This window comes from Capra hircus, chromosome 10, assembly GCF_001704415.2.
Source record: "Capra hircus breed San Clemente chromosome 10, ASM170441v1, whole genome shotgun sequence".
Lineage (NCBI taxonomy): Eukaryota > Metazoa > Chordata > Mammalia > Artiodactyla > Bovidae > Capra > Capra hircus.
In genome coordinates, this window is record NC_030817.1 from 75330111 (window position 1) to 75346124 (window position 16014).

The 16014-nt window shown below is 36.9% G+C and overlaps 1 protein-coding gene across 1 annotated transcript; it reads right to left on the reverse strand.

Annotated features, from left to right (window-relative positions):
- Positions 12484-15702, reverse strand: LOC102185841 (olfactory receptor 4F4-like). The gene is made up of 2 exons (XM_005685585.2): positions 15649-15702; positions 12484-13413 (listed from the first exon to the last, which is right to left on the reverse strand). The coding sequence occupies exons 1-2, from the start codon at positions 15700-15702 to the stop codon at positions 12484-12486; spliced, it is 984 nt and encodes a 327-aa protein (XP_005685642.2).

Below are 16014 nucleotides of genomic sequence, written 5' to 3' on the forward strand. Positions count from 1 at the left end.
AGATTTTGAAAAAGCATCAGTGGCAGACTTTGAATCTTCTGAGTGTACAGCCTTACACATTAGAATACCTGAATTCAGTTATTCAATTAAATTTGAGCAATTGATTAACATAACTAATATTATCAAACTTTGTGGGAACTATGAAACATCTAATTGTCCTTTGATTTTAACCTATGATAAGAAAAATTTATATTTTTTCTGAAAGACAAAAAAATATGTAAGGGAGGATTTAAAACCTGTGGCAATAAAATGGTGTAAAAAAAGTAGCAGACAGAAGTGATAAGGTAGTATAATAAGGGGAGATTGACAGATGTCAGGAGGAAAAACATCAGAGGGAGACTCAGAAATATTATGTTTCATGAATTGGAAACTATGCTCCAATTGTTTGCCTCAATTTCAATGGACTCAACTCATCTCCATTTGGCCTAGGGCAGGGAAATTTATGTATACATTGCTGTTTCATGCTGTTTGAAATTGTGACTTAATCCATCAATGAATATTCCTCAAACATCGGAACATATTGACTTGATCATATCCTGGCTGGCATTATTATTATCCAACAACTGCTCTATCCAAATTGTTTGCTGACTATTTTTCTCTGGTAACTTATATTTTATACTCTTTTATATCTCTTATACTCCTTTTTGCCTCAAAACATGATATCAAATATGTGTTAGTGTGTATAATTTGTATACATTACAAAACTGATTTAATTTATAGTTTGCTTTGTTAACTAGAAGACTGAGCCAAATTCCCTGCAAAACTATGTTTGAGTGTTTGTGATCTGAGATTCTTTTAGGGTTATACAATCAGTTGTATATTTTATATTTTTCCTGTTTGTTGGTTTTATTTCTATTTTTAGTGGATGCTGGTTAGGTACATTAATTAAAAAGAACAGTGTAAACCCAGATTTCTATTTGAACAATTTATCTTACTTTTGAAACTAGCAAGAGAAGGGAAAAGACTGAAGTTGTAAGCACAAAAGTTCTGAAGGGCAAAACTGAATCACCTGAACTCTTCAGAGTGAGGAGACAAAGATCTTTTAAAATCATAATCCAAACTTGGAAAGAATATGTTCATGGAACAAGAACAAACTTGAGTGTATCAAGTCTTATAAAAACTGCATTCAGATTCAAATAGGCTCAGTACTCGATTGGATTGAAGTGATCATATCTTAACCTTTTTTGCCTCATAGAGGAGACAGTAGATAGGTTGTGGAGGAATATTATGTCAGAACTGCATGATCTTTTATGTACAATGTGTAAAATACAAAAAATAATTGTTTTATAATGATTATGGGATATGCAAGAAGAAGGGATATATGACTGAAAATTAAGAGGAAAACAGTTAATAAAACAGACCACAAATACTCAATTGTTGAAATTAGCAGAGTGTTAAATAACTTATAAAATCAAGAGCGACATTAGGAAGCTGAAAAACTGAATGTTAAATTACAGAGAGAAACAGTATCTTACAAAGAACCAAGTTGCATTTTAGAAGTGAAAAAGAAATATTCCTAACAAGATAGTGGAGGAGTAGTTGGAGGTGGAGTACATGTCTTTCCACAGATACATCAGGAATACACCTTCAGACACAGAAGTGCATGCACACCAGCTGAGAGTGGACAGGAGTACCTGACCAGAGGAAAAGAACATATAGACCCACACAAAACTCTGTAGGATGAAGGAACTAGGGGGAGAAACAGGAGAGTTAGTAGGACTGCATGTCCTCAGCGAGTGGGCAAACTGAAGCAGGGATCTGATCCCCACATAGGGGCAATTGTCTGAGTCAGAGGAGAAACATTTAAGGCTGAGAGTGAAACAGCTGATCTGTGACAGCTTAAATTGAATCAGACAGTCCTTGCCACAGCCATACATACCCGAGACAGGGACGCAGGTTCCCTGGAAGGTGCGGTGTCTGGGAGCTGGAGTTTAGGAATTGTGGAGCAATCCCAGGGAGAGGGCTGCTGTTGACTGAGGAGAGACGGATCAAGGGGATGTGAGGGAGGAGATTGTGGTGGGAAATGCCTGTGGAGGAAAGCCAGGCAGCCACGGAAGCAAGGCAATACTGCTGAGTCTTGCATTAGGGGATGCAGCCATCACCATAGCCTCTTTCTCCCCATACACAGCATCAGCAGCTGAACAATAGAGAGGCTGGTCCATCAAACCCCTGACCACTGAACTAAAGAGCAGGATCCCACCCAGGGTGCACCTTTAAGTGCCTGACATGCTGATCTACAGAGTAGGACCCCAGCGAGGGGGGCCTTCTATGTGTCTGACCTTCCAAACAACAGAGAAGGACCCCAGGCAAGGGAGCCCTCTAAGTCCCTGAACGGGGTTGAGCGGGGGGGAAGCTATGGAGAAAGACTGGCCAAAGAGGCCTTCTGATCCCTAGCTACAAGGGGCTCAAAAAAAGACTCTGACAGGGCCATAGCTCCTGCGGCAGAGGTTGTCCATGTCCTTGTACACCAGCTGCCAGGTGGGTCCCTACAAGCCAAGCAACTGCACCACCTTCACGTTCAACTCTCCCTGGGGCAGAGCTGCGACCGGCAAAAGGAGGCTGTGTCTCTGTGCGCAGGGTTGCTTCAGTAGTGTCCAACTCTGTGACCCTGTAGACTGTGGCCTGCCAGTCTTCTCTGTCAGGGGAGGGGGTTCTCCAGGCAAGAATACTGGCATGTATTGGCCAATACTGGTTGCCATACCCTTTTAGAGCACTGTATTTCCTGCTTCCCTAGCCACAAACTCCCCTTAGTACCTGGTGCTGCGCGAACCCCTGCAACTCAAGAAGCTGCACCACCTCCACACCTGGCCCTCACAGGGGCAAACCCAAGTCCTCCAGAGCAGCCTCAGGAGCAAACCCCAGTGGATGACCCACATACAGAAGTGAAAATAAAACCACAGTTGAAACCCAGGGTTAGTGTGGCTAAGGAAGAAGACTCAAAACCTTCCCACTAGCTGTACAAGCTGCAGATTAAATCCACATGATCAACTAGGCAGACTCTGCCTATGGAATATATATAAGGTCATTGAGAGCTCCCACAAAAGAAAAAGCACTAGTTCTGATACCTGTGGCCATTGGAGGCAAGAACACAGAGAAATATGGCCTGATAAGACTCTGAGTTACCCCCATAGCATGTCCAGAGATCAGCATAGTGTTGGAGGGCATCCTAGGAAGATGAGATGGACTGTGACTTCCCAGCGAGGGAAAGGACTCTGACGGCAGTGACTCAACAAAAACATTTACTATTCTTATGTTTTGACTTGATCTGTAGATTCTTTTGGATTTTTTCTTTTTCTTTTTCCTTTCTATCCCCTTCTGTTGTAGTTGTTGATTTTATTGGCATTATAAAATCTAATTAAGTTTTGAGCTTTTTTTTTCTCTGTCAAATTTTTTACTGTTGATATAAACCTCTGCTTCTGCTTGGGCTTTTGCAGTTCTGTGGAGTTTTCCTTTTTTTTTTCCTTTCTTTTCTTTTCTCCTTTTTTAATTTTAATTTTTTAAGCCTAATATTTTTCCTAAATTTATTCCTTTGTTTGCTTTTTCTACTGTTCCTTTCCCCTTGCAGTTAATCTTTAATGCATATAAATCTTCTTAGTCTACCTGTATTTAACTTTGCATATCTGGTCTTTCTTTCTTTTCTTTCTTTGCTTTCCCCTCAACATATTTGTTAGTTTTATTTTCATTGCTTTATTCCCAACTTGGCACTTTGCTTTAGTTTTGTTTTCCAGTTTGTGCTTTAGTTAGTTTTGTTCTGGTAGATATAATTTTTGGTTTCCTTTGCTCACTGGGTCAATCTATTGTACTTTACTTTTGTTGGACTGTTTTGATTTTGTTTATGGGTGTATATATATATATGTATATATTCAGTCACACTTTTTATTGTTGTTATAAACCTCAGCCTCTATGTTGGGCTTTTGCAGTTCTGTGGAGTTTTCCTTTTTTGTTTCTTCTTCCATTTTTTTCTCTTTTTTTTATAATTTTAATTTTTAAAAACCTATTTTTTTGGCATTTATTCCTTTACCTTTACTACTGTTCTTTCCCCCTTGCAGTTAATCTTTAATGTATACAAATCTTCTTCATCTACCTATATTTAAATTTGCATATCTATTCTTTCTTTCCTTTCCTCTCAACATATTTGTTAATTTTGTTTTCATTGCTTTATTCCCCACTTTGTACCTTGTTTTAGTTTTGTTTTCCAGTTTGTGCTTTAGTTAGTTTTGTTCTTAACTGGTAAGTATAAATATTGATTTACTTTGTTCACCTGGTCAATCTACTGTACTTTATTTTTTTGGACTGTTTTGACTTTGCTCATGGGTGCATATGTATATGTGTATATTCCATTATTTTAATTATTATTTGCCTGATTTTCTTACTGCCATTTGTCTGAGGTTCATCTTTGGTTTCTTGCTTTTGGATATTTGTTTTAATCTCACTTAATGCCATAACAAAACACTTATGGAATCTTCATTTCTGACCAGAGATAAAGCCCCGCATCTTTAGAGTGGGAGCACTGACTCCAAGACCCTGGACTATCAGAGAACTAACCCTGAAAGTGAAAGTGAAGTCACTCAGTTGTGTCTGACTCTTCATGACCCCATGGACTGTAGCCTACCAGGCTCCTCCATCCATGGGATTTCCCAGGCAAGAGTAGTAGAATGAGTTGCCATTTCCTTCTCCAGGAGATCTTCCCAACCCAGGGATTGAACCCGGGTCTCCTGCACTGTAGACAGATGCTTTACTCTCAGAGCCACCAAAAGTGAGAACTCACACAAAGGAAACCACTTGAAAAGAAGACCTGGTATCACCCAACCACCAGTAGCACCCTGTGCAGGATGCCTCATCTAAACAACAAACAAAACAAAAATAAAAACCCAATCATCAGCAGACAAGATTACCAGCTCACTCAGCCTTGCCCATCAGAGGAAAAATAAACAAACAAAACTCAGCACAAATCTCACCCTATAGGAAGCTTACACACACCCCTGGACCAACCTTAGGGGGACAGAAACCAAAAGGAAGAAAGAATTCAACCTTGAATCCTGGGAAAACGAGACCTCAAGCACAGTAAGTTAAAAAAAAATAATAATAATGAAAAGGCAGAGAAATACTACACAAATGAAGGGACAAACTAGAAACACAGAAGTCCAAATAAATTAAAATGAAATAGGCAAACTACCTGAAAAAGAATTCAGAATAATGATAGTAAAAATGATGAAAAACCTTGAAAACAAATGGAGAAAATGGAAGAATAAATTAACAAATACCTAGAAGAATTAAAGAATAAACATACAGAGACAAACAAAACAATAACTGAAATTAAAAATACTCTAGAAATAATCAATAGCAATGTTATACCCAGAGTCCGAGTCCCCAAAACTGAGAGACTAAGATGTCCACAGCAATGCAAAAGCATGAAGAGGTTTTATTTCCAGCTCGAGCTAGGGCTCTGACCACATCCAACGCAGTGGAGTGGAGCAAGGAGCCCTGAGCCCAGATTTACAGCAGTATTTATAGGTTTTAGAACAGAGAGTTGGCAAGGGCTGATTGGCTGCAGGAGTTTCCTAGTATTTACTAATTGGCTAATCTTTATTGGCTGCAGGGGTTTCCTGGTATTTACTAATTGGCTATTGGCTGCAGGGGGATGTCTTTTACGTCCTGATAAACTCAAACCAGGTTATGGGGAGTATGCTGATTAGACAAGTCCTGGCATCCACAGGGATGACCTCACTGGGCAATGACTCAGCCTTTCCTGTGAGTCCTACCTTAGTCCCTGAAGCCTATCATGGCATTTGTTAGGTCCCAACAAGCAAAATATCTGAAGTAGAAGAACGAATCAGTGAGTTGGAAGATAAAATGTTGGTTATAACTTTTGAAGAGCAGAATAAAGTAAAAATAATGCAAAAAACTGAGGATAGTCTCAGAGACCTCTGGGACAATATCAAATGCACCAACATTTGAATTACAGGGGTCCGAGAAAAAGAAGAGAAAAAGAAAGGTTATGAGAAAATTTTTGAAGAGATTATAGTTGAAAATTTCCCCAACATGGAAAAGGAAATTGTCAATCAAGTCCAAGAGGCACAAAGTGTCCCATACAGGACAAACCCAAGGCAAAACACATCAAGACACATACTAATCAAACTAACGAAGACTAAACACAAAGAAAGAATATAAATAGCAACAAGGGAGAAGCAACAAGTACCATACAAGGGAAACCCTATTCACTTAACAGCTGATCTTTCAGCAGAAACTCTGCAGGCCAGAAGGGAATGACAGGATATATTTAAAGTACTGAAAGGGAAAAATCTACAGCCAAGATTACTGTACCTGGCAAGGATCTCATTCAAATTGATGGAGGAAAAAAATCTTTCCAGACAAGCAAAAGCTAAGAGAATTCAGTACCATTAAACCAGGTTCACAACAAATGTTAAACGGACTTGAATAGTTAAGAGATAACAGAGAAGGAAAGAAAAAAAAGATCTACAAAATCACCCTCAAGCAATTAAGAAAGTGGCAATAAGAACATAATATCAATAATTAAATGTAAATGGATTAAATGCTCCAACAAAAAGACACAGACTGGCTGAATGGATTCAAAAACAAGTCCCATATATATGCTGTCTACAAGAAACTCACTTCAGACCTCAAGACACACGTAGACTGAAAGTGAGAGGATGGACAAATATATTCCATGCAAATGGGAAGCAAAAGAAAGCTGGAGTAGCAATCCTCATATCAGACAAAATAGACCTTAAAATAAAGAAGATTACAAGAAATAAAGAAGGGCACCAATACAGTGTACTAATGCATATATATGGGATTTAGAAAGATGGTAATGATAACCCTGTATGTGAGACAGCAAAAGAGACACAGATGTATAGAACAGTATTTTGGACTCTGTGGGAGAGGGAGAGGGTGGGATGATTTGGGAGAATGGCATTGAAACATGTATAATATCATATAAGAGATGAATTGCCAGTCCAGGTTTGATGCATGATACAGGATGTTTGGGGCTGAGGCACTGGGATGACCCAGAGGGATGGTACAGAGAGGGAGGTGGGAGGGGGGTTCAGGATGGGGAACACGTGTACACACCCGTGGCAGACTCATGTTGATGTATGACAAAACCAATACAATATTGTAAGGTAATTAGCCTCCAATTAAAATAAATAAATTTAAATTTAAAAAAAGAAGGACCCTACACAGTAATCAAGGAATCAGTCCAAGAAGAAGACATAACAATTGTAAATATCTATGCAACCAACATAAGACAAACACTAACAGGCATAAAAGGAGAAATTGACAGTAACACAATAATAGCAGGGGACTTTAACACCCCACTCACACTAATGAACAGATCATCAAAACAGAAAATTAATAAACACAAATCTTAAATGTTACATTAGAAGAGGTGGATCTCATTGATATCTTTAGGACATTCCATCCAAATGCAGAAGAATGCACCTTCTTCTCAAGGGCACATGGAACATTCTCCAGGATAGACTACATCTCAGGTCACAAATCAAACCTCAGTAAATTTAAGAAAATTGAAATTGCATCAAGCATCTTCTCCGAACACAATGCTATGAGACTAGATATCAATTACAAGAAAACAACTGTAAGAAACACAGACACATGAAGATTAAGCAACATATTTCTAAATACCAACAAGTTAGTGAAGAAATCAAAAAATTTCTAGAAACAAATGGAAATGAAAACATGACAACTCAAAACCTATGGGAGGCAGTGAAAGCAGTCCTAAGAGGGAAGTTTATAGCAATACAATCCTACCTTAAGAAACAAGAAAAAGATCAAATAGACAACCTAATGTTGCATATAAAACAACTGGAAAAACAAGAACCAAAACCCCCCAAAATTAGTAGAAGGAAAGAAATCATAAAGATCTAAGCAGAAATACATAAAAAAGAAATGAAAGAAACAATAGTAAAGATTAATGAAACTAAAAGCTGGTTCTTTGAGAAGATAAACAAAATTGACAAGCCTTTAACCAGACTCATCAAGAAAAAGAAAGCAAATCAAATCAACAAAATTAGAAATGAAAAAGGAGAGGTTACAACAAACAATGCAGAATACAAAGGATTATAAGAGACTATTATGAACAACTATATGGCAATAAAATGGATAACCTGGAAGAAATGGACAGATTCTTAGAAAAGTTCAATCTTTAAATACTAAACCAGGAAGAAATAGAAATTATGAACAACCCAATTACAAGCACTGAAATTGAAACTGTGATCAAAAATCTCCCAAAAACAAAAGCCCAGGACCAGATGGCGTCACAGGATAATTCTATCAAATATTTAGAGAAGAGCTAACTCCTATCCTTCTAAAACTCTTTCAAAAAATTGCAGAGGAAGGACCACTTCCAAACTCATTCTTCAAGGCCACCATCACCCTGATACCAAAACCAGACAAAGACAACACAAAAAAAGAAAACTACAGGCCAGTATCACAGATGAACATAGACTAAATAATCCTCAAAAAAAATTTTAGCAAACAGAATTCAGCAGCATATTAACAAGTTCATACATCATGATCAAGTTGGGTTTATTCTAGGAATGTAAGGAGTCTTCAATATGCACAAATCAATCAATGTGATACTCCATATTCACAAATTGAAAGATAAAAACCACATGATAATCTCAATAGATGCAGAAAAAGCCTTTGACAAAATTCAGCACCCATTTATGATTAAAACTCTTCAAAAAATGGGCATACTTCCACACAGTAAAGGACATATTTGAAAAGCCTACAGCAAACATTATTCTCAATGGTGAAAAACTGAAAACATTCCCCCTAAGATCAGGAACAAAATTAATGTTTCATCAGTGTTAGTCAACATAGTTCTGAAAGTCCTAGCTACAGCAGAGAAGAAAAAGAAATAAAAGGTATCCAGATCGGAAAAGAAGAAGTAAAGCTCTCACTGTCTGCAGATGACATGATACTGTACATAGAAAACCTTAAGATAGTATGGAAAAATTGCTAGAGCTAATCAGTGAATTTAGCAAAGCTGCAAGATACAAAATCAATACACAGTTGCATTTCTATATATTAACAATGAACAATCAGAAAAAGAAATTAAGGAATCAATCCCATTCACCACTGCAACAAAAAGAATTAAATATCTAGGAATAAACTTACCTAAGGAGACAAAAGAACTGTACACAAAAAATTATAAGACACTGATGAAAGAAATCAAAGAGGACATAAACAGATAGAAAGATATTCCATGTTCCTGGATGGGAACAATCAATATTGTGAAAATGACTACTACCAAATGTAATTTACAGATTCAATGCAATCCCTATCAAATTACCAATGGCATTTTTCACAGAACTAGAACAAAAAAATTCACAATTTATATGGAAACACAAAAGACCCTGAATAGCCAAAGCAGTCTTGAGAAAGAAGAATGGAGCTGGAGGAATCAACCTTCCTGACTTCAGGTTATATTACAAAGCTACAATCATCAAGACAGTATGGCACTGGCACAAAAACAGAAATATACATCAGTGGAACAAGATGGAAAGCCAAGAAATAAACCCATGTACCTATAGGTACCTTATTTTTGACAAAGGAGGCAAGAATATACAATGGGGCAAAGACAGCCTCTTCAATAAATGGTGCTGGGAAAACTGGACAGCTACATGCAAAAGAATGAAATTAGTACACTTCCTAACACCATACACAGAGATAAACTCAAAATGGATTAGAGGGCTAAATGTAAGACCAGAAACTATAAAGTTCTTAGAGGAAAACATAGGTAGAACCCTTGATGACATAAGCAGGATCCTCTATGACCCACCTCTTTGAGTGATGGAAATAAAAACAAAAGTTAATAAGTGGGACCTGATTGAATTTAAAAGCTTTTGCACAGCCAAGGAAACTATAAGCAAGGTGAAAAGACATCCCTCAAATGGGAGAAAATAATAGCAAATGAAACAACTGACAAAGGATTAATTTCCAAAATATACAAGCAGCTCATACAACTCAATGCCAGAAAAACAAACAACCCAATCAAAAAGTGGGAAAAACACCTAAACAGACATTTCTCCAAAGAAGACATACAGATGGCTAACAAATGTGAAAAGATGCTCAATGTCGTTCATTATTAGAGAAATGCAAATCAAAACTACAAGGAGATATCACCTCATAACAGTCAAAATGGCCATCATCAAAAAGTCTACAAACAAACAATAAATGCTGGAGAGGGTGTGGAGAAAAGGGAGCACTCTTGCACTGTTGATGGGAATGTTGATACAGCCACTATGGAAGACAGTATGGAGATTCCTTAAAAAACTAGGAATAAAACCACCATATGTCCCAGCGATCTCACTCCTAGGCATATACCCTGAAGAAACCAAAGTTGAAAAAGACACATGTAACTCATTGTTCATTGCAGCTATTCACAATAGCTAGAACATGGAAGTCACCTAGATGTCCATTGACAGATGAATGGATAAAGAAGTAGTGGTACATATACTCAATGGAATATTACTAATATTCCATAAAAAGGAATGCCTTTGAGTCAGTTCTGATGAGGTGGATGAACCTAGAACCTATTGTACAGAGTAAAGTGAGTCATAAAGAGAAAGATAAATATTGTATTCTAACACATATAAACAGAATCTAGAAAAATGGTACTGAAGAATTTATTTACAGGGCAGCAGTGGAGAAACAGATATAGAGAATAGACTTATGGACATGGGGAGAGAGGAGGAGAGGGTGAGATGTATGGAAAGAGTAACGTGGAAACTTACATTACTATATGTAAAATAGATAGCCAAAGGGAATTTGTTGTATGCCTCGGAAACTCAGACAGAGGCTCTGTATCAACCTAGAGGGGTAAGATGGGGCAGGAGATGGGAGGGAGTTTCAAAAGGAAGGGGAGATATATACACCTATGGCGCATTCCTGTTGAGATATGACAGAAAACAAAAAAATTCTGTAAAGTAATTATCCTTCAATAAAAAGAAAATGAGAAGAAATGTGAAATTATGAATTTGTTTGTTTGTTTGTTTGTTTTTAAGTCATACAGTCATGTCCGACTCTTTGTGATCCCATGGTCTGTAGCCCATTAGGCAACTCTGTCCATGGGATTTCTCAGGCAAAAATACTGGAGTGGCTTTAAAACAGAATGTTCAAAGCATAAGAAAAAAAATCAATGTTATTGAAGACAAGTTAATAGATAGTATACAAACTGAGTATGCAGATGTAGAAAAATTTAGAAAAATCAGAATACATATCATATCATATATACCTACACATATGAAAATGGCAATTATTTTATTTAAGGGTTTATTCCTGAGATTCTCTATTGGAAATGTTACAAAATATACAAGACCATGTCATCTTTAAAAAGTAATGTAAAATTTGAAGTATATCTAGATCCATTGATTTCAGATAAATGGATATAAATTTATATAAAATTTTGAGGCCCAGAGTAGGAAGATTTCTGAAGAAAGTTTTGTTTTGTTATAGGTAGTAATGAATAATTCACAAACTCTGTACATAATCTAGTTCTTAAAGATTATGTGAACACTTCAGTGAATTAAATGGATAGTTTATTCCAAAACTAGATATTTTGACTCACCTGTATAATGAACTGCCTAGCCCAATTATGTATAGGAAGGGAAAAAGCAAAATCTCTAAGTTGTTAATACAGCCATCTTTGTATTGAATATGTATCTCTTAAAGACACTGTTTCAGAAATGACTGAGGCATGATATTGGGGGCACACCACTCTCTCCAGATTATGATTATGACTCAAATTTCTTTCTAAATATGATTAGGAATACTTAATGATTCCCTCTTAGCTACCTCTCCAGAAGGTAACTAGAATATTAACTAATCAATAGACTAACTTATCAATTTGTAAAATAAAGATAGCAGTATTCAGTGCACTGGCTCAGTGGTACAGAATCTTCTTGCCAATGCAGGAGATGCAGGAGACGTGGGTTTGATCCCTGAGTAGGCAAAATCTTCTGTTGTAGGAAACGGCAACCCACTCCAGTATTCTTGTCCAGAGGAGCCTGGTGGGCTACAGTCTGCGGCATCACAGAGTCAGACATGACTGAGCATGCACAAACCCCTGCGTTCAGTGTATAAACTTATTAAAAAAAAGAGAGAGAGAAGATCCAAATGAAATGCTTTGCTAAAAGAAATGCATAACAGATTAGAAAATTTCCAGGTGTGGTGGTCTGTGTTGAAGTAGCAGTACAGATAGTAAAATTAACATTAACATTGTTGTTAATTCCAAATCATTCTTGAGAACAGCCAAAATCAGTGCTCTAAAGACTGGCCAAATTTCCCAAACAGGGACTCATTTCGATAATTCTGGAATGCTATAGAACTGACACAAAACTTTAGCCAAGAGATACACATGGTTTCCATATGTGAACTGGGAATTATCACATTCTTATAATGCGAGATCATGAAATACCAACAGAAATCCATAAGTTATCATCATAGTCTCTTAATGGCAATTTTAATCTCTTTGTTTCTTAAAGTGTAAATGACTGGATTTAGTAGTGGTGTGATGGCTGCATAAAATACAGCAAGAAACTTGTCCACCCAAGTGATGTTGAGTGGAAACAGGTAGATGAAGATACAGGGCCCAAAGAATAACACGACTACTGTGATGTGGGCAGTGCAAGTGGAGAGCGCCTTCGATGCCCCATCCTTCGACTGATGGCAGAGAGTAAGCAGAATATAAGAGTAAGAGATCAGCAGCAGAATGAAGCAGATGGTGGCCAGTACCCCACTGTCAGCATTTATCAACATTTCTAAAACATAAGTGTCCATGCAAGCTAGCTTGATCACCAGTGGAATATCACAGAAAAAGCTATCCAATTCTCTGGGTCCACAGAAAGGCAATTGTATAATTATAGCTAGCTGGCTTATTGAATGCACAAAGCCAATGATCCATGATGTCATTACTAGCCGAATGCACGTTTGTGTGTTCATAATGCTAGAGTAATGGAGTGGCTTGCAGATGGCCACGTAACGGTCATAGGCCATTGACACAAGCAACACCATCTCACCCCCTCCAAAAAAATGTCCAAAAAAAATCTGACACATACAGCTTCCAAAAGAGATGGTCTTGTTTGCCTTGAGAAAGTCTGTAATCATTTTAGGAGTGGTTACTGATGAAAGGCATAAGTCAATGCACGAAAGATTGGCTAACAGGAAGTACATAGGGCAGTGGAGATGAAGATCAGCAGTAATTAGGAGAACAATGAAGATGTTGCCTAAAATGGTGATTAAATAAAGTGAAGAAAATATTACTAGGAGGAAGGCCTGGAGCTCCCATGAGTCACACAGCCCAAGAAAAATAAATTCAGACACTACAGACTGGTTACTTCTTCCATTTAGTTCAGTTTCTTCTAATTTTATCTGAAGGAAAGAAATGAAAATATATTTTCTGAATAAAGCAGGTTTTTTATTTATTGCTGATGAAAGCATGTCCTTACATAGGTACTTTGGAAAAAAAATTGTGCTTTTCTTATAAAGCTCAATACTAACACATGCTATGGTCCAGCAATTTCAGTCTCATTTTCATGCTCGAGATAAATTCTTACAACTATATATGGAGATATTTATAATTATGTACATAAACAGGACAATGGAATATTCAGAAACATAACAAATAAGGTACAACTATATAAAATGACAGATATATAGCTTTTTGAGACACCATAATGAAGAAAAAAGAGATTAGCATAATTTTAATAAAATGAATAGCAATAGAAAATGCTGTATTTTGTAGGAACTTCTATATATAACTATGTATTAAAAAATGATGTAAGTAACTCCAACTCTGGGCAGCTAAGGATCAGGATGAGGATGCACATATTATCAGCTATATGATATTATAATTATTTAATATAATAGTTATAATATCAACCCACTCCAGTACTCTTGCCTAGAAAATCCCATGGACGGAGGAGCCTGGTGCTGCAGTCCGGGGTCGCTAAGAGTCGGACATGACTGAATGACTTTACTTTCACTTTTCACTTTCATGCACTGGAGAAGGAAATGGCAACCCACTCCAGTGTTCTTGCCTGGAGAATCCCAGGGACGGGGGAGCCTGGGGCTGCCCTCTATGGGGTCGCACAGAGTCGGACACGACTGAAGCGACTTAGAGCAGCAGCAGCAGCATAGTTATAGTTTTATTATTAAATAAACAAGCAAATCTAAGATTGCCATTAGAAATGGTGTGAATATACTATGAATCAAGAATTATGATCAATTCAATGCCGTGGACCTGAGGTTTAATCTGGGTTTACGCTCCCTGTTGTCTGTAACTGAAGCTATTGATGATACTGTTTTTGTTTGACTCCATGGAGTTATCAGGTACCAGTATGAAAATAAAAATAGAATTAGAAAGCTATAGATGTAGGAGGGGCTTTTAATTTTTTCCAGTGTGGTAAACAGGAATTTATTGAATATTTTCTTACTATGAACTGTGATCACTTTTACACACTTCAGTGAAAAAGAAATAGATTGTAGGTGGTGTATGTTATATCAAAGAATAAAAGCTTATGCCAGCTTTTTCACTTAATATTAACTTAATGGGCTTTTAACATTACTTTAGTTAAATTAGAAAGGGCAAAATATTGCTACTAGGATAATTATATTAAAAACTATATTAACAACATGTTAAAATTACTTATATAAATTAGCATGTGATTTTCAACTTTACCTTAAGTAGAAGTAACTGTAAAGATTCTAAGAGTATAATTATAAAATCAAATGAGTTAGGGCAGAACTCACAAAAAAACTCAAGAAAAATTAAAAAGTAAAAATTTAAAAAATGGACAACTTTAATTGTCATTTTTGAGCTGGTAATTTCAGGGTCATGGGAAAATTAAACCTTTCTGTTTCTTTCTATCTCCCTGTTACTCTCTCTGAATACCTTTCATTATGCTAGAAATTTTCACCCACATTGTCTATAAAGTAATCATCACATTAACCAAATAAAATAAAATGAACGAAATATATCGTACTGTTCTGAGTCTGGGTCTTAGTGTAACCTGTTACAGTTTCAGAGCTGGGAAATAGCATGACTGGAATGCAGTCCCGATGCTTTCTGATAACAGTCCTGCATCTGTGCTGTCTTTCTGAATCTCCTGTTCAGTTCCAAGAGCATTATTTCATTTCCATGGTAACTATTGACTATTGTAGGCTTTGAGAGATTTCTTTCCATAATCTCTATCAGGTTCCTTCCTGATTTAAACTAGTAACCGCCACTTTTCTTAATATTTGGAAATTTCTGTTAATTATAATTATGTATCTGTGCCTAGAACACAGTTTTTCTTAACTCAAGAAAACTGTAGACCCTGATGATTGTGGATCTGTGAAGACCTGAATACTACCTCAAAGAGGGCACCTATGGAGCTGTAAGACTGTGTAGAAGTTACTCGTTTTGATGATGTAGAGAGTCCAGAAGTTCCAAAATGTACCTTGGAGAAGAAACCCTTGATATTTCTGAAAGCTATGCATAATTCCAAACCATTCTAATTAGTGTGCATGGAAATATGGCATTAAAACATTTTCTTAAATAGGACAGAGGAAGGGAACTAAGGGAGAAGTTAAGAAATTGACAGAGTGTAGAGTATATCTTCTTACCAGAGAGACACCATATTTGACCACATTTTTTCCCCAGGATAAAGCATTCTCCATATTCTAAATAGAATCTGAAATAGAATGATATTGCATCAAAGCAAAGTATCCACCTTCTGTTGTGACCAGCATTTATGGGGGAGTGTGAGGCATATATTTAGTGTAGAGAGTGGCCTCTGGAGTAGGAAACTCTCAAACTACCCATGCTATGTTCCTTTGAGACCACTTTATTCCTGTCTCTCTGAATTGAGAATGTCATCTTGCCTTTTGTCAAGGTCAGGGTGAGGACAATAATAAAGTTCTAATGGTGGAGTTAAGCACAGTTTTAAAACATTTCTTTGATTAACTTTTTAAAAAAGAAAAGCAGTATTC